Raw genomic sequence first — 22,565 nt, forward strand, 5'->3', positions numbered from 1 at the left:
CTAATATGAGAAATGTAACAATACGTGTTACATAATTACAATTAAAATAAGCTGGAACCACAAGAGAAAACAGAAAACAAACCTTGAAAACGAAAGATAGCATACAATCACATATTTTTGTAAGAACATATTGTGTGTGTTATGCAAAGACATGCAAAGTGTTGCTGGGCTGGGACGCGACGGCAGCCGAACGTTAGAGCCGAAGAGCCTGGGATCTATTCCAGAAATTTCATTCGCGACATGTTCGGTGTATGAACTGGCACATCTGTGAACTGGTTGGTTAGTGGTGGTACCTACCACATTTGTTTTGCAGCACTGTCGTCATATGTAGTTAGAGGAGGCCCTGGTTTTCGGAACCTGTCTCTCTCGCACTGAACTCGTAAAAAAATTGTAAAATTTGTTTACATTAAAAAAAGGTAAAAAGGAGTATTTAAACAGCATTTATAGTGCTCATCCAAAGCCCCCAGATCGAGAGCTCTTGTGTGTGCATGTGGGTGTGAGCTTGCTGCGCCAAAACGAGGGGTGGGGTGGCGGCCATGACAATGTGCTGCAATGTGAACAAAGAGCAATTAAAATGATAGAGGGGGGAACAGAGAAGAATCGGAATAACTGCAGCACTGCTGCTTTGCTTTCTCTCCCCCACACACCCGCCTACCTCTCAGATAGCAGGGCAATGAGACGGCAATAGGCTATTGTGAAACGAAAGGTGAAGATCGCATAAGTGAATTGGAAATTGATTGAAAACCAATTTTGTTTCTCGTCCGTCGTTCGCAGAAGCAGTAGCAGAGGCAGACACGCTGACGCATCTGAGGAGACTGCAATTCGATGTTGTGCTTATGAGCTAGCAGTCAAGACGGCAGCCAAGGAACACGAGGGGGACAGGCCGATGTCTGGATCTGGACGCGCAGCCCACAGAGACACGTAGCAGATAGCTAAAGGAACTTGATTGGGGCAATTGCAACGGACACGGCAAAGGCAAAGAGAAGGGAACTGCATTCACGTGGGTGGCAGGTGACCTAATTTAGACGGCAGAGGAAGGTAAGTCATCGGACAGCAGAAACAGCAGCATCAGCTGCTCTCCAATCTTAAGTTTGAACTGATGAGATAGGGCTTATCTTTTAGGGCGGTCCCGCGAAATAGTGAACGAGAGAGACACGCTTGGCTGGCGTTTTGGTTTGTCGGTGAAGTGAATTAAGTTTGTTTCGGCTGTTCTCTTATGTTAATTGAACTTAGATCATCAACGTGCACTGCCATTAGCTGTATACCTAAATAATATACAATATATCTTAACGTAACTAGTAGATTTAAACGTAACACAAATCAGCAAGTAATGTCCAACTCCAACCACTACAACAACTACCAGCAGCAGCAGCCGCACCATTCCAGCAGCAATGGGGACGAGTACCAGCATCAGCAGATGGTCCATCAGCCGCATCAGCAGCGTTACTCGAACGGCCATGGTATGAAGAGCGTCGCTGTGCCGGACATGTGCCTCTTCTGCTTCGAGGTGCTCGACTGCGAGCTGAACAACATCGATGGGCCGGGGGTGCCGATTTTCAGCAACGATGCTTATCCCTTGTTCGTTACCTGGAAAATCGGACGCGACAAGCGACTGCGCGGCTGCATCGGCACCTTCAGCGCCATGGAGCTGCACAACGGTCTGCGTGAGTACGCTCTGACCAGCGCCTTCAAGGACTCTCGCTTTGCCCCCATCTCGCGCGACGAGTTCTCTAGGCTGACAGTCTCTGTGTCTATTCTGCAGAACTTCGAGGAAGCCCAGGGCCATTTAGACTGGCAGCTTGGCGTCCACGGTATTCGCATCGAGTTTCTCACGGAGCGCGGCTGCAAGCGCACTGCTACCTACCTCCCGCAGGTGGCCACCGAGCAGGGCTGGGATCAGCTGCAGACAATTGATTCGCTGCTGCGCAAGGGCGGCTATCGCGCAGCCATCACCCAGGAGATGCGCAAGTCCATCAAGCTTACACGCTATCGCTCGCAGGAGATCCAGATGCACTACAAGGAGTACCGCGAGCACTTGGAACGCCGCGGCGGACAGTTCGGGAAGGTGCAGTGCTAACAATTAAACAGGCCGGCGGCGAGGCAATGATCCTGGCTGAGGGCGGGCGTGGTGATTGTTATGCTCCTGCTGCTGCTGGCCTTCGAGTTGAGTCAGGGCATTGGAGTTCCGCTCACCCTGCAGCTGGGCGGCCGCTCGCTTGTTCCGAGTTCTTAGCTCTTTATTTCGATAAAAAAAAAACTTTTATCCCACACACAAAAGATTTCAAGTAGCTTCTACTTTGTCGCCTTTTTCTTACATATACAATTAAATGCTTTATATACTTAACAGTCGCCCCCAAGAGCGGCGCGGATCCATTAGAAAGTTTGAAAGTAAAATTCAATGTTTGGCATATTCTCGTATTATTTAAGTTCTTTGTAATCGGATTTCGTTAACGTTCGCGTTCTTTAATGTTGTCGCCCCGCCTGCGGCCTCTGCTTCTCTTGGTTTCCTCCTTCAAATCAGAAACAAACACACACAACAAATATATACATATATATATATATTGGGATATATATTACCCGAATACCGAATGAATACAAAACGCAGATGATATGTAATTCAAGTAAAACCAAACGTTCAGCAATTATATTAATAGATTTAAAAACTAAAACAAATTACCTTACTAATCTAATTCTATGCGCAATAAATAAAGAATCGACCCCTTCAGAGTCGTGCAAGACGCTGCGATATACTCATATGGAGTCTGTTCTATCAATCCAGGTATGGAGGGAGGATCTATCAAAAGGAAAAATGCAAATTGGGCATTACATGTATTCAAATGTATTTATTGTTCGGTTATGTTTTACACGATGTGTTCTACTTCTAAAACTATTCAATACAATCGATATATATGTTGATACTCTATATAGTACGGCTATAGGGCTTCACGTATATATATAAACTCAACATTTATGTTGGTAAGAAATTTGCCTCTTGAGGGGTAGGAATTAGGTGAATGCTAATCAAACGCTGCGCTACGCAGCAAGGCTAATCGAGTGGTCTAACTAAACTAGTAACAGAGCAAGCTAAACTATATATGTATGTATGTTGCTAAAGCGTTGAGCAAATGCTCCAAAAAGTACTGTGGTATATGGTCTACGTTCTCGTTTGTGTAAATATATGTGTGTATTTGCATATTGATTGCAATAAAGTACCGGGTCTCTCTTGATTCGATTCCCTTCAACTGGCTAATGGCAGAACATGCAGCATAATGATTTTAAATTTAATATGCATTATTGTATCGAAACAAAATCGTATTCCATCGCAGTGTATCGTGGCATTGTATATCTACATAGCTTTCAGTATCTCTTTGTATATGGCAGTCACAAAGCAATTTTGTTATCAATGACCGAGCGGAAAAAGCATACTAAATTTGAATAGTTAAGCAACAAATTTTAAATATTGGAGCGTGTGCTTCTTTCTCGATTGCTCGATCAGTCTCAGTGCTTGCATAGAAACTGCTCCAAGCACTGGCACTAGGTGGTCGCCAAGGCATTCCACTCGAAGCGCGGGTTTTTCGAGTGTGTCACCGGCAGGCACTCGGGCTCCACCAGCTTCCAGACGCCATCAACCTGCTCCACGGTTGCCAGACTGCAGTAGGGGATCTTGTGTATAACCTGACGCAGTTCGTTGGTGCTCCGAGGAGCTCCACCGGTCAACTGGCGAGAGCAGGTGTCCAATGTCGTTGCATGAGCCACTACAAGGATATTACCAGCTGAAAGAAAATTGGGTCGAAATTTTAAATTACAAAGAAATCTTCAAATGAAGTCATCAAATATAGTTGGATACACACTTGTGCGCTCCAATAGCTGCAACAGAACGTCGTGATTACGGGTATAAAACTGCTCTGTGGACTCCTTGAGACTGGCGGTAAGCTCCCCTGAGGGCTGCACGGGCTCATACTCCAAATCGATGTTGTACTTGGCCTCAATTAGTTCATTCTTGGTCAGCCAGTCGGGAACACCGCTGGGGTACCAGGCCATCCACTCAAACAGACCCGGCTCCAGCTTGATCTTGTGCTGTCCGCCCTGCTGGAGGCCTTCCAGGGCACTGGTGCAGGTCTGAATGCAGCGATATGAGGGCGAGCAGTAGACATGATCGACCTGAACGTGAGCCTCCAGCAGAGCCTGGCCGATGAGGTTTGCCTGAAATACACCCACATTGGTCAGCGGGGAGTCGTTCTGCCAGCCCTCGGGGCTGTTCTTGCGACGTGGAAGGGTCTTGGGCATATTAAGGTCCTTCCTCATGTAATTGCCAAACTCATCGAAGCAGTAGGGTATCCAAGTACCGAATGTAAAGTCCACTCGCTCGCCATGTCGCATGATGTACACTTTGCGGTTCTTTGTCTGTGAGGCATCCAGCGAACACGGATGCATCGAGTGATCCGAGTGGACGCTGAGCGTGTCATCGGGACGCGGTGGCTGCGCTGCCAGTGGTTCTACAAGGATCTCGTCCACCACCTGCTTGGACATCGATGTAGAGCAGGAAGACATATTGGTCGTAATCTCAATCGTGGGTGTGTGTGGATTTAGCTGATGGCTCAAGTTCTGGCTATTGAGCAATTGAACTGATGGCAGTTCCAGGCACGGTTTCAGTGTCTGTCGCAAGTATTTCTCGACACTCTGCTCTGAATCTTCAAAGGATGAGCCCTCTATAATCTCGGGATGGGTTGTACCTAACAAAAAAAAAAAAGAAAGCAAGTGACAAATAAGTACAACTTTTACTGAGAAATATTGATAAGATAAGGGAGTGTCAATAAACTGGAGTGTCCGCTTTTATCTCGTTTCTAGATGAATTACTTACTCAGCCGCTGACGTTCCTCGGGTTCTGTGGATATACTGCGCCCGTCCACAATGTCCAGATCTTCGGCAGATGTAAGCGAAGAGGCCACACTCTTAGACAGCTGGACAACGCGATGCAGGGTCCAGGCGTCTGACTCGGCAGTGCGTTCGGTGTAGTTAACGGGCAGGTGACCCGTGCTGCCCGTGAGCCAGGAGATTCCCTCGGCCCAGCCGTCACTTGAGCTGTCGACAACGTCACTGTTCAAGTAGATGTAGTCGCCAATCCGCAGCTCTAGCTCATCGGTCTCGTGAGGATTGTGCGGATAGACGACTTTCTGGACCTGCAAGCAAAGAATGTGGCGATTACAGTCCGCTTTGGCGATTGTGAGGTTGCAGGTGCGCTAACTTGTTTGGTGGCGAGTCGTGGGTCGCGGGAGTACAGGCGCAGTTCCCAATTGGAGGCACAGCCGGCGTCTAGTGTTTCCACGAGTGCTTTCAGTGCATTGAATTGTGCCTGCGGGAACTGATAGGCGAGCGTCAGGTGCAGGCTCTTTACGTGGGGCTCGAGTGAGATGGCTACGGGGAATTATAGGCAATTAGTGACCGAACGCTACGAAAGACAATCAATTACTAAATGTCAGATATTGCGGGGCTGCTTATATGTACTTGTATGCCAATAATAATAAGCTACTAATTGCCGTGTCATGGCGTGGTTTGCTATAAACTCTACTCGTCATCAGAGTCTATATAGATTAGTAATGTAGCTACGGTCTACGGTTGAGTGTAAGACATCATGCATCGACAGATAAGGACGTATGTGAGTGTGGGAATGTTTTCGTGGTGATAAGGGATTAATTTTAGATACTAATACTACTAGAGCTTACATCGACTGCTGCGTGGTATGCAGCGGGTGCCCGAGGAGACCGCTCCGCACCAGGGGAAACAGGCCACAATGGCGTCCAGCTGCTCATAGGTATCGCTAATGACTGTGCATCGTTACCATTGCCATTACATTGGGTTCCATTGTCAACGATTAGTGTGTAGGCAGGAAAAGAGGAGAAGAACATAACCGTAAGCCACTCCGAAACTTGGAACAGAGAACCGAACCGAATGACAGTGAATATGTAGAACGTAAAAAGATAGCCAAAACAAAAACAACCCAAAGAGAGTGCAACTGCAACCAACAGAACCACATGGGCATACTTGAGTTGGACACCTCCTTGACGTATTGCAGAGCCAGACGCTTGAGATAGTTGGCATCCTCTTCGGCCACAAAGAAGCCCATGAAGTTCTGGCTCATATACGGCTCTAGCTTGAGAGGGCGATCCAGTAGGGCCCCCGTCATGTCGACCACCTGCTTCAGAGCCTTTGAAAGCTGCAGCGAGCATTCGTCCGGTGCCTGTTGGTGGATAATCTGATGTGAGTACAATTTTTAAGGATACAAATTCCCTTAAGCTGTAACCTTAAAGAAAGACACAAGTGTGATGTGGGGCACGTAGTTGTGGGCACCATTCCAGCCGCACATTTGGCGCGATTTTGACCAGAACTCCTCCAGCTGCTGCAGGAAAGGTCCCGTGGGACATGCATATATGATGTATTCGCGTGGGGCGCACTCATCCAAAGAGGCATCATTCACATGGGCCAACAGCCAGTCGGAAGCGATTTGCACACCTCGGTTTCCCGTCGACGCCAAAGCTTTCTCCCTGGGGATATAAATACAAAAAATCAATACACGACGCTCTCCTTGCCGCTATTGTTTGCGGCTTATATCCCAGATACAGCCGCTCAGCTTCCGGTGAAGCCACGGGAGGTTACTGGCATTTGATGGCTATGATAAGGAAACTCACGCTCTGTGCCGTGGAAATCCCATTTGGAGCAATGTCTGAAGCGGCGTCAAATGCTGCTTGGAGATGCAGATCCGTGTTGGCGTCTGACTCTTACGGGGTGGAAGCGTTGCCATCGTTATTGTTTAGCCTACTGTTGTCGCAAGAGCCCGTATTTGAAACGATATAAATTTTCTAACGGTTATCAGTAATAGTTTTAATAAAAACACAAATTTTTAATTGCAGTAATAGTGTTGTTAGCAGTGTGACCGCGTACCTTCCGACCCTCAGAAATATACCGAAACATACCGCCTAATTTTCAAAATATACCATAAATATACAGACGAATTCAAGTTCCATTTTACATATTTCTCGTTTTTGATATTCCGTCGAATATTAATAGCTATATAGAACATTTAGCCATGCCATCATATTTTTATACGATTGATGAATCAATTTTCTACTTGATTGGCTTAATATAAATAATAGCTTTTATTGGATTTCTATATAACGTTGAAAATGAAATTTAATAGATTGATGAAACTGGCAAAATATACCATGATATACCGTTGGTTCAAATTGACCTCAAAACTCCGGGTTATTTAATCATGGAATGATCCTTCCTTTTCTCTCAGGTGCAGGCTCAGCAGCAGCAACCATAGCCAACGCAACAGGCGGCACAGCCATTAGCTGAACAACAGCAGCCCCGAATCTCGGCCAAGATTGCAAGTCCTTTGAACCAGCCCGAAGTGGAGGCAGGAGAAGAACTGTTATCATTTATTCACTCCGCCTCTCATGGCAATGACAAAGTAAGTAATCTTTTGTCTTCACTTCATTGATCATTCACCCAACACTGACATCGGCGCATCACCAACAGCAGCAGCAGCATCTGACTACCCCGCTGTCGGCTCGCAGTCACTTCCCATGGTAGGACGAGTCCCAGGCAGAGGCAGAGGCACAGGCTCAGGCACATGTGAGCTCCCCATCCCCATCTGAGATGCAACAGCATGAGCAAGAAACGCTACAACAGCAGACGCCGTTTGAAGCGGATCTCCAGGAGAGCGTAAACGCTTTAATGGAAGAAGAGGAGCAGCCTCTAGCTCCGCTCTCACCGCTGTCGGAGGCAGAAGAGGAGCAGGGCAAGGGTAGGATAACAAATCCAAGAATTGTGGACGTGCTAATTGTATCTGTGCTTAATTATTATTTTCAAATAGATCTAAATGATAGTTTGCGATGTTGTAGCGCTATTAACATCAGAAGTGGTCATGTTTGACACATTAATCTCCTCTTTTCCCATGACCTTATCCTCAACCAAGGCCTGTGGGAAAAAACTGCTGCGATCGGGAGTACGATAAGGAAAGAGACAGCAAAAGAAAAGCTCGAAAATGAATGACATATACTACATATGTACATATGTATGTATATATGTATAAACAGCGGACAAGATCGTAAAAAGAGGATGCAAAGTAAGACAGGAGCAAAACAAAAGCACGAAAATCAGTGTTGTGTACTAATAGAAATTTTTACATCCCGACGGGGATTGAACCCAGCGCAACCACCGCACCGGGAAGGCGCTGAGGGGTGGCAGTACTACCCACTGTACTGCCAAATTTTTTACCAAATAGGTAGCTAAAAGTTAAACTTGTAATATAGTTTCACAAGAGGGAAGAAGGAATAAAGAAATTGTCAAGAAGAACAGTTAGGAATAGAGAAATTGGTATATATAGAGCTGCAATTTGCAAGAATTCTTACGAGTTGTTACTGAGCTTACCGAGCAGTAACATCATGTTACACTCCTTAATGGTTCCATTCGTGCGCGTAAGCGAGGAAAGGGTAATAAATGCAATCGGCCGTGTCACTCGAGAGGGGCATTACCATGAAATGGGAGTTGGTGTGGTCAATTTGATCTACAACCTCCAGCATTATGGGAATGCTTCTTTCGTCGTGATTTACGACGAAATACATTTGAAGTGGGACGTGCGTGGCAACAAGTGAAAGGTGCTAGCAATAGACCCTTAAACTTGGATGGAAGAAATTTCCATTTTCTACACATGAAACTGGTAAGTTACACTATAATATGTAATAAATATAATAGATATTCATATTCAACAATATTCACATTTCATTTATTAAATAATATTTAAGTGTTAAAGTGGGTATACGTTTGCTTGTTCGGTCGGTGTTGCATTCCTATCAGACCCGTTGACGTTTTTTTTTATCAACGGCTTTCGGTTTATTTTTTTTGCACTACATCGTTCCATTTAATATCAGCAACTGTCGAAGGCCTTGTTCTAAATTTCAAAGCGAAATCTGCTTTCGGGCATCGGGATCCCGAGGACATTCAACTTATTGCAAACTTCTTGGATGGTAAGCGTAAAAGTATGGAAGGCGACAACTCCTTAATGGATCTGGAAGCGCTTGATGCGTTTCTACAACTTAACGTTCGCAGCCGGCGATTCGCAACTGTGCCGGATTGCCAGTGAGGTCGAAGAGGTGGAACGGTTGGTTGGACGGTTGTAACCTTTGTAATTTGAATCGTGATGCATCAATATTTGTTGTCCTTCGTGCGCACCTTGTCGGAGCAGCAGCTACTAAATGCGGTACAGTTGATAACGTCGGAGAGTCGGGAGAGTTACCTCAACGATGGCCAAATTTTCATGATGCACAATGTTCGGCCGTTCGTTCTCATTGCGGACGAATTCCATGCAAAATCGGATTGGCACGGGAAGTGGAAGGTGCTGGCCATCGCAGGATTCAACCTCGATGGCTCGAATTTGCATTACCTACACATGAAGCTGGTAAGTTAATATATTCATATATATTGATATGTAACCATAGCTATTTTCCCACAGGCCTTGGTTGAGGATAAGGCCATGGGAAAAGAGGAGATTAATGACAGCGTCTCCATGGTCCTCGATATGGTGGGCATACATGGGTACTCAAACCGTCTGATGTGCATCTTATCGGATGGATGCCCCGCCAATTTGCTGGCAAAAGTGACCGCTGCCAGGGAGTACGCAGTGAGCAAATTGATGGGACACGGAGTACCTAACGGTGCGCACGGATCACCTGGGCCGCATTACAAGGGAGGTGGGAAAGTTGAAGTTGCTGGTTCGCCGTGTCTGCTCTTATCCGGCGACATCCTTCACCACATTGCACTGGCTCAATAGCACGGATCTAGAGCTATCCGGCATTGCCATTTTAGAATCTGTGGGCACATTGCTTTGGAAAACTTGCTGCATTAAACGAGAAGAAAACGCGTTTAGATACATAGTTGTATCTTGTGAAACTTCGGGAGAAACTAGTGGCTATTATAGCAGAGCGGGATGCTTTAATAGAGCACCGTCAGAAGAGCGACAATCACCTCAAAAAGATGCAAGTTGAAGAACTGAGACAGAGACAGAAACTAGATTGCAGAAAAAAATAAGCTAGAAAAAGCTGAATTTAATTCACCGGTCCGTGCTGCCCCACCGGTCCGTGGTGCCCCACCGGCCCGTGCTACTCCACAGGCCCGTACTGCCAGACCTGCCCCACCGGGCTGTGATGCCCCAAATGCCCCACCGGGCTGTGATGCCCCAACGGCACAGGACGCTCCATGCTGCGTTCACTGCGCATTACAAAAAAATGTAAAGCAATAAATAAAAATATCATGAAATAAATATATGTATAAATACAGTAATTAATGAATTCTTATTTGGGAGGGGTGGCCTTGGGTTCTCTATGGAATAGTACGGCACAGCCTTGAGACTTCGCAGCCAGTACCCGCCCACAAAGCGCCCCGTGACGGGTGGGTTGCCCACGGCCTCCGCTGCGGGCGTCGCCGTGCCGCCGGGTGTGGTGCCACGACGAGCAGTCGCCATCTTGGTCGAAGCAGCAGCCTTCGGTTTGCTCTGGGGCTTGAATAAAATTTAAAAACTAACGCTAACAAAATTGTTATTTTGATCTCCTGAAATACACTCTGACTGGCACGATTCCTGTGGGCACAAATCGGAGTACTCTGTCGAGGAGGGCTAAATTTTGAGATATATACGGAGGCCGTGGGCAACCCACCCGTCACGGGGCGCTTTGTGGGCGGGTACTGGCTGCGAAGTCTCAAGGCTGTGCCGTCCACGTCCAGAACGCTGCGCGGCTGCGTGCCGCTGGACCTCACATACGCCAGAACCGGCGGGCGCCTCTCCACCCGCGCACCGTGCCCCCAATGGAACACTTACGTCGGATATGCAGCAGTCATCACATTCTCGGTTCCGGCGGATAAAATACATACGATATATTTATGCTGAGTCAGAGTATCGGGTAGAACTTTAGAGCACATCATGCCCGCCTCCTTGTGCATTCAATTTAACACCAAATCGACAACAAAAGAATAAAACGTCAGTTGTGAAACAGTACAGAAATTCAGTCACACAATTGTCGTCGGACGAAAATATAAACAAATACGTAATCATAGAAACATAGAATGGCGAATAGAGCTGAAACTCGAGTCAGGAAAGAGTTCGAGGAATTTATTGGCTTCGAGGAGGTAAGTGGGGCGATCAGAACATGGAGTCCCATGGCGGCGGAGGCCGCAGTAATACCTAACACAAATACTTGCCTCTCTCTGACAGATCGGGGGCCAGTTATTTGAAATTGAATAGCCTCGATCCGAATAGTCTTAGATACAACACTAGTCAGTGAAAACTCATGTTATATATATATACTTACATATAAGATTTACTCATCCACATGTATATCCCAGACCATAGTCCAACACACATGAACACCAACGGACAAATATTACACGACTGGTTAAACGAGCAGCCAAACATAATGATATATCCAACAAAAGAACCGACCAGACGAAATTACAACACAGGCAGGCACTCATCATTAGATTTTTTCATTTGCACCACAGAACTGCCAGCTTAGCTAAATGAGGGACTATACACAGCACCAATTATCACAGACAAAATGCGGTTGCGGAGGTTCAATTACGCTCCAAGAAGTGTGGTTGCGGAGGTTTAAGTGCGATCCGAGAAGTGTGGTTGCGGAGGTTCAATTTCGCTCCAAGAAGTGTGGTTGCAGAGGTTAGATTACGCTCCATTAAGTGTGGTTGCGGAGGTTCAATTACGCTCCAAGAAGAGTGGTTGCGGAGGTTCAAAAACACTCCGAGAAGTCTGGTTGCGGAGGTTCAATTACGCTCCGAGAAGTCTAGTTGCGGAGGTTTACTTACGCTCCGAGAAGTCTAGTTGCGGAGGTTCAATTACGCCACGAGAAGTCAGGTTGCGGAGGTTCAATTACGCTCCGAGAAGTCAGGTTGCGGAGGTTCACTTACGCTCCGAGAAGTCTGGTTGCGGAGGTTCAATTACGCTCCGAGAAGTCTAGTTGCGGAGGTTCAATTACGCTCCGAGAAGTCTGGTTGCGGAGGTTGAAGTACGATTCGAGAGGAATTCGAGGCGGATATGTTGGGCCGATGGCGGGCCGATTGTGGCTCTGGCGTCGTTGCTTTATATACAAAATTCAGCTTGTAATGTGACCGTTGGTGTTGCGCTGCGGGCACACTGGGTACCAGTGCTGCCAGATTTTGAGAGTGACCATAAGCTAGATTGAAGAGAAAAACGCTAGAATAAGCTTACAACTGCACTAACCATAAAACACATAAAAATATGGGATAATTGCATGTTTTCATTAATGTAATTACATGATTTTATCCATTTCATTATGCAATGGCCGAGTGCTCAGCAATGTACAAACAAAATGCAGGCATTTGCTCCTCTGTTTTTGAAGACTTTCTAACAAAAGGTATTTTGTTAGCTTGTGCCATGCTTACATTGGACGCAAGCATGCTGGACGACAGCATGCTGCCGTAATTTCAACTTGTTGCTTACAAAAACAGCAGTACGCTTTTGTGGGGTCAGTTGGCAAATTGCGTATTTTTTGTATGTAAATGTGCAAACATGTACTGAAGTGTGATTGAAACTTATCAGCGAATAATTACCTTACATTTATACACAAAATTGGACGATATACCAAAATACGAACAACATATATGATTTTTGTCCGATTTATCGATACAAATTAAAAAATATTACAATCAAATCAGAAACAAAAATGGTTTTGTTCTAAATTTGTTTAAGTTAAAATAAGCTAAAAGAAATTTGAAATAAGCTAGATATCTCGCTGTAAGCAATGCAAATACTTTTCAAGCTATCCGATTTAAAAATAAACAAAATCTAGCTTAAAAAAAGCTAAAATGGCAACAATGCTTTGGTTTTGCGCTCACCGTTACTTTGAATATTCGTGTGCATGTGTAGGTTTCCGATGCCGTTGCTCCGTCTGGCCTGTGGTAATCTAGCGATGACACCTGCACCTTGTGATTTGATGGACTGTCTTGCACATATATACAAATTAGCGTTAAGTTTTAGCCGTTCGTGCCTCTGGATTGAGGCGCTTCGCTCATCCGCCAAAAGTATTTAATATATATGTATTCGAATATTCTATAATAAAAAATTATAATATTACGTATATACATTTTATACGATTTTTTAATATTGAGGCAAGAATCTTGAATCGCTCAAGCACAAAATACTTGTATATATAAAAAGGTGTAGCTAAAAGCGATAAATTACTGTATGGTTAGTGGTTTAACTCAAGTTGTTCAAATAGAGCGGGTTGAAGTGGGCTAAGTTCGTTTTTTCATCGGTATATTTACGGTATATTTCTGAGGGTATATTTCGACGGTATATTTTTTCGATAAATCCGATAAATAACAAGCAACAACAAAATTCACTGCGCTGCGTAATTAATTAAATATTTTATCAAATTCAAGCCAAATCGGTACAAAAAAGATTACTCCCAGACTGTGTAACGGTGTTCAATGTAAGTTAAAGTGTGAGAATCATTAAACGCAAGGCGAAAACCTGTGCAAAATAGTGTTACGCAGCAGGCAAAAAATGCATGGAAAATGCCATTGGAGGCCCCCAATCAAACATACACACGAATGTACACACAAAGGCACACACATAGGCACACAACGGCAGTTGCAATGCTGGTAGTGGTAGACAAAAACAAGTAATTCGAGGGGTCCATCGGGCGGGTGGTATCTCCACTGACACTGGTCGAAGTGATTCCATTTTGCATTATTTTTTGATTGCTTAAAAGTTACTCCCCCTCCTGGCTTACTCGGAATGGGCGTTTTCCCTTCGCGAGAATATAGCGCCTTCTATTACCCACTGTTGCTGTGATTACGCAGTGGCCTCGTCATGGCTTCTCTTTGTTTGCGCTGGCGTCACACTTTCTCCGATGAGCACTCTTGCCAGCTAATAAACCATATCATAATTGTAAGCTTTGATGCGGGCGCCCGCTTATCCCCTCGTTCTAAAACACGGTATCACAGCCCAACGATCAGTCATTTCATTGTTTCCTGACCAGCATGAGTCATCCATTGGCCTCTGGTTTATCAACAACCCCACGCTCCACTGCTCCTATCAATGGTTCGTCATGTCTGCGTTGACGAAGAGGTCCATTGATGGGACGCCAACCCAGCTGTTGCTGGGCTACATCGAAACCACTCTTACCTGCCGCCCGTAATCGAATTACAAGAAGTGTATTCTTTATTTTTAACCTCGAATCGATATATTTGCTTATTTTGCAGCGATTGCCAAAGCTTAAGAGAGCCATTGGAAGCAAACCGCCAACAGAGAATACATCAAAATGGCCACCCGTAAGAAATCTTTGCTGAAAGTCATCATACTGGGCGACAGCAGTGTGGGCAAGACCTCACTCATGAATCAGTATGTGAACAAACGCTTCTCTAACCAATACAAAGCAACGATTGGCGCTGACTTCTGCACGAAAGAGGTGGTTGTCAACGACCGTGTGGTCACAATGCAGGTAAGCAGACTGATAGAGGAGATCATTTTCAACGTGGGATTAAATCCATGCTATTATTCTTTCAGATTTGGGATACAGCTGGTCAAGAACGCTTCCAGTCACTCGGCGTGGCTTTCTATCGCGGAGCTGACTGCTGTGTGCTCGTTTACGATGTGACGGCGCCTAACTCATTCAAGAATCTCGACTCCTGGCGCGACGAGTTCTTAATACAGGCCAGTCCACGTGATCCCGAGCATTTCCCCTTTGTTGTACTAGGCAACAAAGTGGACTTGGATAACCGCCAAGTGTCCACGCGCCGGGCACAACAATGGTGTCAATCCAAAAACGATATACCCTACTATGAAACCTCAGCCAAGGAGGGCATCAACGTGGAGATGGCGTTTCAGACTATTGCCAAGAATGCGTTGGAGCAGGAGGCAGAGGTTGGTGCCCACACAATGCTTATAACATAACTAATGTACAAAAGAGATCTAACAAATGTGTTTTCTTAAAACAGGCTGAAGTTATCAACGATTTCCCCGATCAGATCATCTTGAATTCTCAAAATAATCGTCCAGGAAACCCTGACAACTGTCAGTGCTAATGTAACAACAACAACAACGCAACGTGGATAATTACAAAATCTATGTTATAAAATAATATTTGCAACATAATTATGAACATGAAAAGCAAACACACACGGAGAACGAGACGACAGAAAGTGTTCTATGATTAAGTAAAACAATTTCAGCAAACAGCATAGTAATTAATTATTTGTTAGGACGACAAATTCAGAAGTTCAGATCAGCATCAGCAGACTCGTTTTATGGGCCCCTGGCAATGGACCCTCCCTCTTCAATACCTAACCCTGACTCTACTACCTACAATCTAAGTAAACGTTCAATAAATAGGTATGCTCTGTGTACTCGTATCTACATAACATATTCATATGCAGGTGTCCTCCGCTCCTAGTACTATTTTTGCCATTTAATTAGTAAAATTTGTATGCACGCAGCAGCTGCTGGGCTTTGCAACAGGCACCATTGAGAATACAATAACAAAGTATCTTCGAAGCAAACAACAAAATCTTGTGATTGTAAATTTAATAAAACGAAACATTTTTATTGTATCTATTCTATCCATTGTATTATCCATATAATTATAATTTGCATTTTCGCATCGAATTGGCAACAATCTGGATCCGCTCTGCTCCCCAAAACTTTCATCAACTTGCATAAGATTCGAGAGTTACATATTTTGATTAGTTAATTACGTTACTGGTATATGTATATTCTACTCGTACAAAATATAGTTTCTATGTAAATTGGTCCTTGTTTCTCGTCTATTTGGTCTGTACTTTATTCCACTAATTAATATAAATTTGTATGCGTTTCTTTTCGGTTTACTTTACACAATAAAAACTTTAAAAATCATTAATAAAAAGTACACAATTAAGCTAAATTTAATTGTATCCCTTTTTATACCCAGCACTCAGAGTGTATTAAATTCGTAAAGATGTATGCAACAGCCAGAAGGAAGCGTTTCCCCCATAAAGCATATGTATATATTCTTAATTTCGGTCTGTCCGTCCGATTTGACGAGCTCCTGGATCTCAGAGACTATACAACATAAGGTAGGGATCAGATCGGATCATTATTATAGGGCTACCCCTATCTCACTCGCGCACTCTTCCTCGTGCAAAGTGCGCCCTCTGGCGGAGTGGACCGAGATAGAACAGCTGGTGCTAACATAAACCTGTTAAATAAAGCTCAGCTGAAGAAACAGCTGTGCATAGTAACATAGAGCTGTTGAAATTCTATGGAAATTATATTTTGTTGCAATGCCACACATCTCGGACCCGCCGCCTCCACCCCCACTACCATCAAATATTAACAAAACTACACCTGTGGCGTCACCGAAGGATCGCCCGTCGGTGATTAATATATCAGGAGACGAATGTGCATGGGCCTGGGAATATCCAGAGCTGCAAAAAGGATGCTACCTGAGCCGTGTGTGTCAATATATCCCACCAAAGCAATGCCAGTACTATTCCGTGGCCAGTATACTACAAGTAAGTATTGTGAAGGACTGTATCATAAATGTCAAATTGACTGGGTGGGGTGTTCTTTCAGGTGGGACCCACGTGTGGCTTGACTGCCGTAAGTATGCTGCTCAATGGAAACCCCACCGCTGCACACATTCTAGAAGATGCCATTGTACAGGAGTACACAATCAATGGGGAAATGTTCAGTGCTCAATATTTATACGAACTGACGCGCAGACATCTGCATGGACACGGACCCGGTGCGTGTCAATTGCACGAGGGTCGGCTCTGCTGTAACAAGGTCACAGAGCTCCTGCGAGCTGGTGGCTGCTTGCTTGTGCCGTATCCTTTTTCAAAATTCTTAATTTTAAGTCCTTTACTTCGGTCATTTAAAAACAATCTTTCCGCGCATAACAGCACAGTGTGTGCTCGCAGTGCTGCCAACCTGCGCACATGTTTTGTGGTATTTTTTAGTGCGATATCATAGACAGCAAAACTGAGTTTTGTTTCTTGTTTTTATTAACCAAAAAAAGTGTTGTTTGAATAAAATGGCCACCGAAGAGGAGCAGGTATGTACTATTGACAAATGCCAATGAAGCCCTCTAAGTCTCGTACTTGCAGCTCAGCCAGGTAATTTTGCCGGTGAAGGAGCCGCTGGATCTAATTCGCCTGAGCCTAGATGAAAAGGTGTACGTGAAAATGCGCAACGAGCGGGAGCTGCGGGGGCGTCTACATGTAAGTTGCAACACTACACATAAATTCAATTATACGCTCAAGATAATCCTCCGTTTAATAGGCGTTCGATCAGCATCTGAATATGGTGCTGGGCGATGCAGAGGAGACCGTCACCACCGTGGAGATCGACGAAGAAACATACGAGGAGGTTTACAAAACCACAAAACGCACCATTCCCATGCTGTTTGTGCGAGGCGATGGCGTTATCCTGGTATCGCCACCCATGAGGGTAGGCTAGCGAGTCCTATTCTATTCTATTCTATTACTCGGAATGGGCGTTTTTCCTTCGCGAGAATATAGCGCCTTCTATTACCCACTGTTGCTGTGATTACGCAGTGGCCTCGTCATGGCTTCTCTTTGTTTGCGCTGGCGTCACACTTTCTCCGATGAGCACTCTTGCCAGCTAATAAACCATATCATAATTGTAAGCTTTGATGCGGGCGCCCGCTTATCCCCTCGTTCTAAAACACGGTATCACAGCCCAACGATCAGTCATTTCATTGTTTCCTGACCAGCATGAGTCATCCATTGGCCTCTGGTTTATCAACAACCCCACGCTCCACTGCTCCTATCAATGGTTCGTCATGTCTGCGTTGACGAAGAGGTCCATTGATGGGACGCCAACCCAGCTGTTGCTGGGCTACATCGAAACCACTCTTACCTGCCGCCCGTAATCGAATTACAAGAAGTGTATTCTTTATTTTTAACCTCGAATCGATATATTTGCTTATTTTGCAGCGATTGCCAAAGCTTAAGAGAGCCATTGGAAGCAAACCGCCAACAGAGAATACATCAAAATGGCCACCCGTAAGAAATCTTTGCTGAAAGTCATCATACTGGGCGACAGCAGTGTGGGCAAGACCTCACTCATGAATCAGTATGTGAACAAACGCTTCTCTAACCAATACAAAGCAACGATTGGCGCTGACTTCTGCACGAAAGAGGTGGTTGTCAACGACCGTGTGGTCACAATGCAGGTAAGCAGACTGATAGAGGAGATCATTTTCAACGTGGGATTAAATCCATGCTATTATTCTTTCAGATTTGGGATACAGCTGGTCAAGAACGCTTCCAGTCACTCGGCGTGGCTTTCTATCGCGGAGCTGACTGCTGTGTGCTCGTTTACGATGTGACGGCGCCTAACTCATTCAAGAATCTCGACTCCTGGCGCGACGAGTTCTTAATACAGGCCAGTCCACGTGATCCCGAGCATTTCCCCTTTGTTGTACTAGGCAACAAAGTGGACTTGGATAACCGCCAAGTGTCCACGCGCCGGGCACAACAATGGTGTCAATCCAAAAACGATATACCCTACTATGAAACCTCAGCCAAGGAGGGCATCAACGTGGAGATGGCGTTTCAGACTATTGCCAAGAATGCGTTGGAGCAGGAGGCAGAGGTTGGTGCCCACACAATGCTTATAACATAACTAATGTACAAAAGAGATCTAACAAATGTGTTTTCTTAAAACAGGCTGAAGTTATCAACGATTTCCCCGATCAGATCATCTTGAATTCTCAAAATAATCGTCCAGGAAACCCTGACAACTGTCAGTGCTAATGTAACAACAACAACAACGCAACGTGGATAATTACAAAATCTATGTTATAAAATAATATTTGCAACATAATTATGAACATGAAAAGCAAACACACACGGAGAACGAGACGACAGAAAGTGTTCTATGATTAAGTAAAACAATTTCAGCAAACAGCATAGTAATTAATTATTTGTTAGGACGACAAATTCAGAAGTTCAGATCAGCATCAGCAGACTCGTTTTATGGGCCCCTGGCAATGGACCCTCCCTCTTCAAATACCTAACCCTGACTCTACTACCTACAATCTAAGTAAACGTTCAATAAATAGGTATGCTCTGTGTACTCGTATCTACATAACATATTCATATGCAGGTGTCCTCCGCTCCTAGTACTATTTTTGCCATTTAATTAGTAAAATTTGTATGCACGCAGCAGCTGCTGGGCTTTGCAACAGGCACCATTGAGAATACAATAACAAAGTATCTTCGAAGCAAACAACAAAATCTTGTGATTGTAAATTTAATAAAACGAAACATTTTTATTGTATCTATTCTATCCATTGTATTATCCATATAATTATAATTTGCATTTTCGCATCGAATTGGCAACAATCTGGATCCGCTCTGCTCCCCAAAACTTTCATCAACTTGCATAAGATTCGAGAGTTACATATTTTGATTAGTTAATTACGTTACTGGTATATGTATATTCTACTCGTACAAAATATAGTTTCTATGTAAATTGGTCCTTGTTTCTCGTCTATTTGGTCTGTACTTTATTCCACTAATTAATATAAATTTGTATGCGTTTCTTTTCGGTTTACTTTACACAATAAAAACTTTAAAAATCATTAATAAAAAGTACACAATTAAGCTAAATTTAATTGTATCCCTTTTTATACCCAGCACTCAGAGTGTATTAAATTCGTAAAGATGTATGCAACAGCCAGAAGGAAGCGTTTCCCCCATAAAGCATATGTATATATTCTTAATTTCGGTCTGTCCGTCCGATTTGACGAGCTCCTGGATCTCAGAGACTATACAACATAAGGTAGGGATCAGATCGGATCATTATTATAGGGCTACCCCTATCTCACTCGCGCACTCTTCCTCGTGCAAAGTGCGCCCTCTGGCGGAGTGGACCGAGATAGAACAGCTGGTGCTAACATAAACCTGTTAAATAAAGCTCAGCTGAAGAAACAGCTGTGCATAGTAACATAGAGCTGTTGAAATTCTATGGAAATTATATTTTGTTGCAATGCCACACATCTCGGACCCGCCGCCTCCACCCCCACTACCATCAAATATTAACAAAACTACACCTGTGGCGTCACCGAAGGATCGCCCGTCGGTGATTAATATATCAGGAGACGAATGTGCATGGGCCTGGGAATATCCAGAGCTGCAAAAAGGATGCTACCTGAGCCGTGTGTGTCAATATATCCCACCAAAGCAATGCCAGTACTATTCCGTGGCCAGTATACTACAAGTAAGTATTGTGAAGGACTGTATCATAAATGTCAAATTGACTGGGTGGGGTGTTCTTTCAGGTGGGACCCACGTGTGGCTTGACTGCCGTAAGTATGCTGCTCAATGGAAACCCCACCGCTGCACACATTCTAGAAGATGCCATTGTACAGGAGTACACAATCAATGGGGAAATGTTCAGTGCTCAATATTTATACGAACTGACGCGCAGACATCTGCATGGACACGGACCCGGTGCGTGTCAATTGCACGAGGGTCGGCTCTGCTGTAACAAGGTCACAGAGCTCCTGCGAGCTGGTGGCTGCTTGCTTGTGCCGTATCCTTTTTCAAAATTCTTAATTTTAAGTCCTTTACTTCGGTCATTTAAAAACAATCTTTCCGCGCATAACAGCACAGTGTGTGCTCGCAGTGCTGCCAACCTGCGCACATGTTTTGTGGTATTTTTTAGTGCGATATCATAGACAGCAAAACTGAGTTTTGTTTCTTGTTTTTATTAACCAAAAAAAGTGTTGTTTGAATAAAATGGCCACCGAAGAGGAGCAGGTATGTACTATTGACAAATGCCAATGAAGCCCTCTAAGTCTCGTACTTGCAGCTCAGCCAGGTAATTTTGCCGGTGAAGGAGCCGCTGGATCTAATTCGCCTGAGCCTAGATGAAAAGGTGTACGTGAAAATGCGCAACGAGCGGGAGCTGCGGGGGCGTCTACATGTAAGTTGCAACACTACACATAAATTCAATTATACGCTCAAGATAATCCTCCGTTTAATAGGCGTTCGATCAGCATCTGAATATGGTGCTGGGCGATGCAGAGGAGACCGTCACCACCGTGGAGATCGACGAAGAAACATACGAGGAGGTTTACAAAACCACAAAACGCACCATTCCCATGCTGTTTGTGCGAGGCGATGGCGTTATCCTGGTATCGCCACCCATGAGGGTAGGCTAGCGAGTCCTATTCTATTCTGTTAATTAAGATCACCTGCATTTTATACGAATTGTATTTAATAATAAAAATCACTTGATATTGTGCGTTGACTGAGGTTTCCCTGAAATATTTTGTTGGTTTGTCCTTAAGTCCTGTATATCTCAGTTACGATGCTGATGTCAATCATGCGCCTTGCCTAAAGTCTGGGCACCGTGCCCATTGGGCGCTCATTGTGGGCTACCTAGTGGATGCCCATGATAAGGTGAGTGGATCGAAGGGATCTGTGATATACATCAAGCTATAATCTGGTATTAATTCACAGTTTTATGTCTTGGCACGTCATGGAAAGACTCGTAATTTAGCCGTCTGGTCCCTGGACGAGCTGAGCGAGAGCAACGCCAATCTGCGGGAGTTTGGCCAGCCCAAGGGATACCCGGACCTCACGTTCCTACAACCACCAGGCGGTCTAGGAGGCTCCCTGGGCCTCAAGGAGCGCGCCATCCTTATAAATGGTCTGCCACAGCAGATTCTTCATGTGCGATGATATTCGACCACTTACCATTTAAATAAAGACTCGGAATTCGTTTCGTATTTAACTTTAATACATACATATGTTTAATAGTACATTTATAAATTACACGCCTTACAATATTTCGCTTCGCAACGCATTCTGCACTCTATTCAACGCAATCGCAAGCGATTTCTAGCTTTCAGTTCAAACAGGGAGGGGGGCTTTGGGAAAACACGCAGACGAGTTTCGCATTCAACTACTACACAAAGGGAGGGGGAGGAATACGAATGCGATTACTGGGGGGTTGGGGGGATTACATAGAATATATAATATACATATATGATATCGAACTGCCACTTTACTGTCCGTCTCGCGCCTGATGTCTCTCTGCTGTATACTCGTACACGCACACACACATGCATATATGTAGATATATGCATATGTATATAAATTTAGTTTTGGTTTAACTTTCGCTAATACAATTTGAAATTTCAAAAAATCACAACAATAAGAGTAGTACACACATGGTTTTTTTGTATAGGTTGAATATATATGTATATGTATATTGTATATAATTTCACACACAGATATTTCTGATTTAGGTAGTATATAGACGACGGGTTTGGTTAAATATGTCAAGTAGTTGTAGGCTGCATAACATTTAGATACTTTTTTGATAGTTAGACCAGCATATTGGAGCCAGTGGTGGTTCCGCCTTCGGGTGCAAAGATTGTGAGATCTACCGAAGGACTCCAAGTGGACCCCACCCATCTGGCTGGCTGTGATAGGGGAGGGAGGAAGGGAGGCTATCT

At 44.5% G+C, this 22,565-nt stretch overlaps 9 protein-coding genes and 1 long non-coding RNA gene across 16 annotated transcripts; 9 read left to right on the top strand and 1 right to left on the bottom strand.

Annotated features, from left to right (window-relative positions):
- The first annotated feature begins 270 nt into the window (after positions 1 to 270).
- Positions 271 to 2,750, top strand: LOC4801749 (uncharacterized protein CG5902). Of its 3 annotated transcripts, XM_015181893.2 has the most exons (4): positions 297 to 416; positions 663 to 706; positions 775 to 1,038; positions 1,123 to 2,750. In XM_015181893.2, the coding sequence occupies exon 4, from the start codon at positions 1,331 to 1,333 to the stop codon at positions 2,075 to 2,077; it is 747 nt and encodes a 248-aa protein (XP_015037379.1). In that variant the 5' UTR covers positions 297 to 416; positions 663 to 706; positions 775 to 1,038; positions 1,123 to 1,330; the 3' UTR covers positions 2,078 to 2,750. The 3 variants fall into 3 exon arrangements, with proteins under 3 accessions (XP_001358791.1, XP_015037379.1, XP_015037378.1); XM_001358754.5 differs by lacking the exon at positions 663 to 706 and having other exon boundaries at positions 271 to 416; XM_015181892.2 differs by lacking the exon at positions 297 to 416 and having other exon boundaries at positions 453 to 706.
- Positions 2,751 to 3,165: 415 nt separating this feature from the next.
- Epp (Ecdysteroid phosphate phosphatase) lies at positions 3,166 to 6,955 on the bottom strand. 2 transcript variants are annotated; one of them, XM_001358755.5, is made up of 8 exons: positions 6,687 to 6,955; positions 6,302 to 6,542; positions 6,043 to 6,238; positions 5,724 to 5,825; positions 5,246 to 5,415; positions 4,862 to 5,180; positions 3,852 to 4,733; positions 3,166 to 3,773 (listed from the first exon to the last, which is right to left on the bottom strand). In XM_001358755.5, exons 1-8 carry the CDS (start codon positions 6,797 to 6,799, stop codon positions 3,535 to 3,537), a joined length of 2,262 nt encoding a protein of 753 aa, XP_001358792.3. In that variant the 5' UTR covers positions 6,800 to 6,955; the 3' UTR covers positions 3,166 to 3,534. The 2 variants fall into 2 exon arrangements, with proteins under 2 accessions (XP_001358792.3, XP_033232475.1); XM_033376584.1 differs by lacking the exon at positions 5,724 to 5,825.
- LOC26534046 (uncharacterized) lies at positions 6,172 to 7,868 on the top strand. Its single transcript, XR_004468405.1, has 3 exons — positions 6,172 to 6,258; positions 7,298 to 7,471; positions 7,540 to 7,868. It is a non-coding gene; the product is annotated as an uncharacterized lncRNA (long non-coding RNA).
- Positions 7,869 to 9,330: 1,462 nt separating this feature from the next.
- LOC13036426 (uncharacterized) lies at positions 9,331 to 10,134 on the top strand. The gene is made up of 2 exons (XM_003736544.3): positions 9,331 to 9,460; positions 9,515 to 10,134. Exons 1-2 carry the CDS (start codon positions 9,452 to 9,454, stop codon positions 9,830 to 9,832), a joined length of 327 nt encoding a protein of 108 aa, XP_003736592.3. The 5' UTR covers positions 9,331 to 9,451; the 3' UTR covers positions 9,833 to 10,134.
- A 3,235-nt stretch (positions 10,135 to 13,369) lies between these two features.
- Positions 13,370 to 15,648, top strand: LOC26532715 (ras-related protein Rab-7a-like). 2 transcript variants are annotated; one of them, XM_033376593.1, is made up of 4 exons: positions 13,370 to 13,517; positions 14,293 to 14,531; positions 14,597 to 14,953; positions 15,028 to 15,648. In XM_033376593.1, the coding sequence occupies exons 2-4, from the start codon at positions 14,352 to 14,354 to the stop codon at positions 15,112 to 15,114; spliced, it is 624 nt and encodes a 207-aa protein (XP_033232484.1). In that variant the 5' UTR covers positions 13,370 to 13,517; positions 14,293 to 14,351; the 3' UTR covers positions 15,115 to 15,648. The 2 variants fall into 2 exon arrangements, with proteins under 2 accessions (XP_033232484.1, XP_033232485.1); XM_033376594.1 differs by lacking the exon at positions 13,370 to 13,517 and adding an exon at positions 13,962 to 13,978.
- A 622-nt stretch (positions 15,649 to 16,270) lies between these two features.
- On the top strand, positions 16,271 to 17,266 carry LOC26533134 (UPF0692 protein CG33108-like). Its single transcript, XM_015179621.2, has 3 exons — positions 16,271 to 16,581; positions 16,643 to 17,123; positions 17,176 to 17,266. The coding sequence occupies exons 1-2, from the start codon at positions 16,351 to 16,353 to the stop codon at positions 17,039 to 17,041; spliced, it is 630 nt and encodes a 209-aa protein (XP_015035107.2). The 5' UTR covers positions 16,271 to 16,350; the 3' UTR covers positions 17,042 to 17,123; positions 17,176 to 17,266.
- LOC6903902 (U6 snRNA-associated Sm-like protein LSm3) lies at positions 16,984 to 21,369 on the top strand. 2 transcript variants are annotated; one of them, XM_033376598.1, is made up of 4 exons: positions 16,984 to 17,123; positions 17,176 to 17,289; positions 17,351 to 17,533; positions 21,270 to 21,369. In XM_033376598.1, exons 1-3 carry the CDS (start codon positions 17,103 to 17,105, stop codon positions 17,525 to 17,527), a joined length of 312 nt encoding a protein of 103 aa, XP_033232489.1. In that variant the 5' UTR covers positions 16,984 to 17,102; the 3' UTR covers positions 17,528 to 17,533; positions 21,270 to 21,369. The 2 variants fall into 2 exon arrangements, with proteins under 2 accessions (XP_033232489.1, XP_002136614.2); XM_002136578.3 differs by lacking the exon at positions 21,270 to 21,369 and having other exon boundaries at positions 17,351 to 17,538.
- Rab7 (RAS oncogene family member Rab7) lies at positions 17,697 to 19,384 on the top strand. Its single transcript, XM_033376595.1, has 4 exons — positions 17,697 to 17,713; positions 18,028 to 18,266; positions 18,332 to 18,688; positions 18,763 to 19,384. Exons 2-4 carry the CDS (start codon positions 18,087 to 18,089, stop codon positions 18,847 to 18,849), a joined length of 624 nt encoding a protein of 207 aa, XP_033232486.1. The 5' UTR covers positions 17,697 to 17,713; positions 18,028 to 18,086; the 3' UTR covers positions 18,850 to 19,384.
- Positions 20,005 to 21,910, top strand: LOC13036518 (UPF0692 protein CG33108-like). Of its 2 annotated transcripts, XM_033376590.1 has the most exons (4): positions 20,005 to 20,317; positions 20,379 to 20,632; positions 21,408 to 21,504; positions 21,565 to 21,910. In XM_033376590.1, exons 1-4 carry the CDS (start codon positions 20,087 to 20,089, stop codon positions 21,784 to 21,786), a joined length of 804 nt encoding a protein of 267 aa, XP_033232481.1. In that variant the 5' UTR covers positions 20,005 to 20,086; the 3' UTR covers positions 21,787 to 21,910. The 2 variants fall into 2 exon arrangements, 1 of the variants encoding a protein (XP_033232481.1); XR_004468404.1 differs by lacking the exons at positions 21,408 to 21,504; positions 21,565 to 21,910 and adding an exon at positions 20,912 to 21,002 and having other exon boundaries at positions 20,007 to 20,317; positions 20,379 to 20,859.
- Positions 20,720 to 21,274, top strand: LOC4801753 (U6 snRNA-associated Sm-like protein LSm3). Its single transcript, XM_002137447.4, has 3 exons — positions 20,720 to 20,859; positions 20,912 to 21,025; positions 21,087 to 21,274. Exons 1-3 carry the CDS (start codon positions 20,839 to 20,841, stop codon positions 21,261 to 21,263), a joined length of 312 nt encoding a protein of 103 aa, XP_002137483.3. The 5' UTR covers positions 20,720 to 20,838; the 3' UTR covers positions 21,264 to 21,274.
- Positions 21,911 to 22,565: the final 655 nt, after the last annotated feature.

The sequence above is a fragment of the Drosophila pseudoobscura genome, chromosome 2, assembly GCF_009870125.1.
Source record: "Drosophila pseudoobscura strain MV-25-SWS-2005 chromosome 2, UCI_Dpse_MV25, whole genome shotgun sequence".
NCBI classification, from domain to species: domain Eukaryota; kingdom Metazoa; phylum Arthropoda; class Insecta; order Diptera; family Drosophilidae; genus Drosophila; species Drosophila pseudoobscura.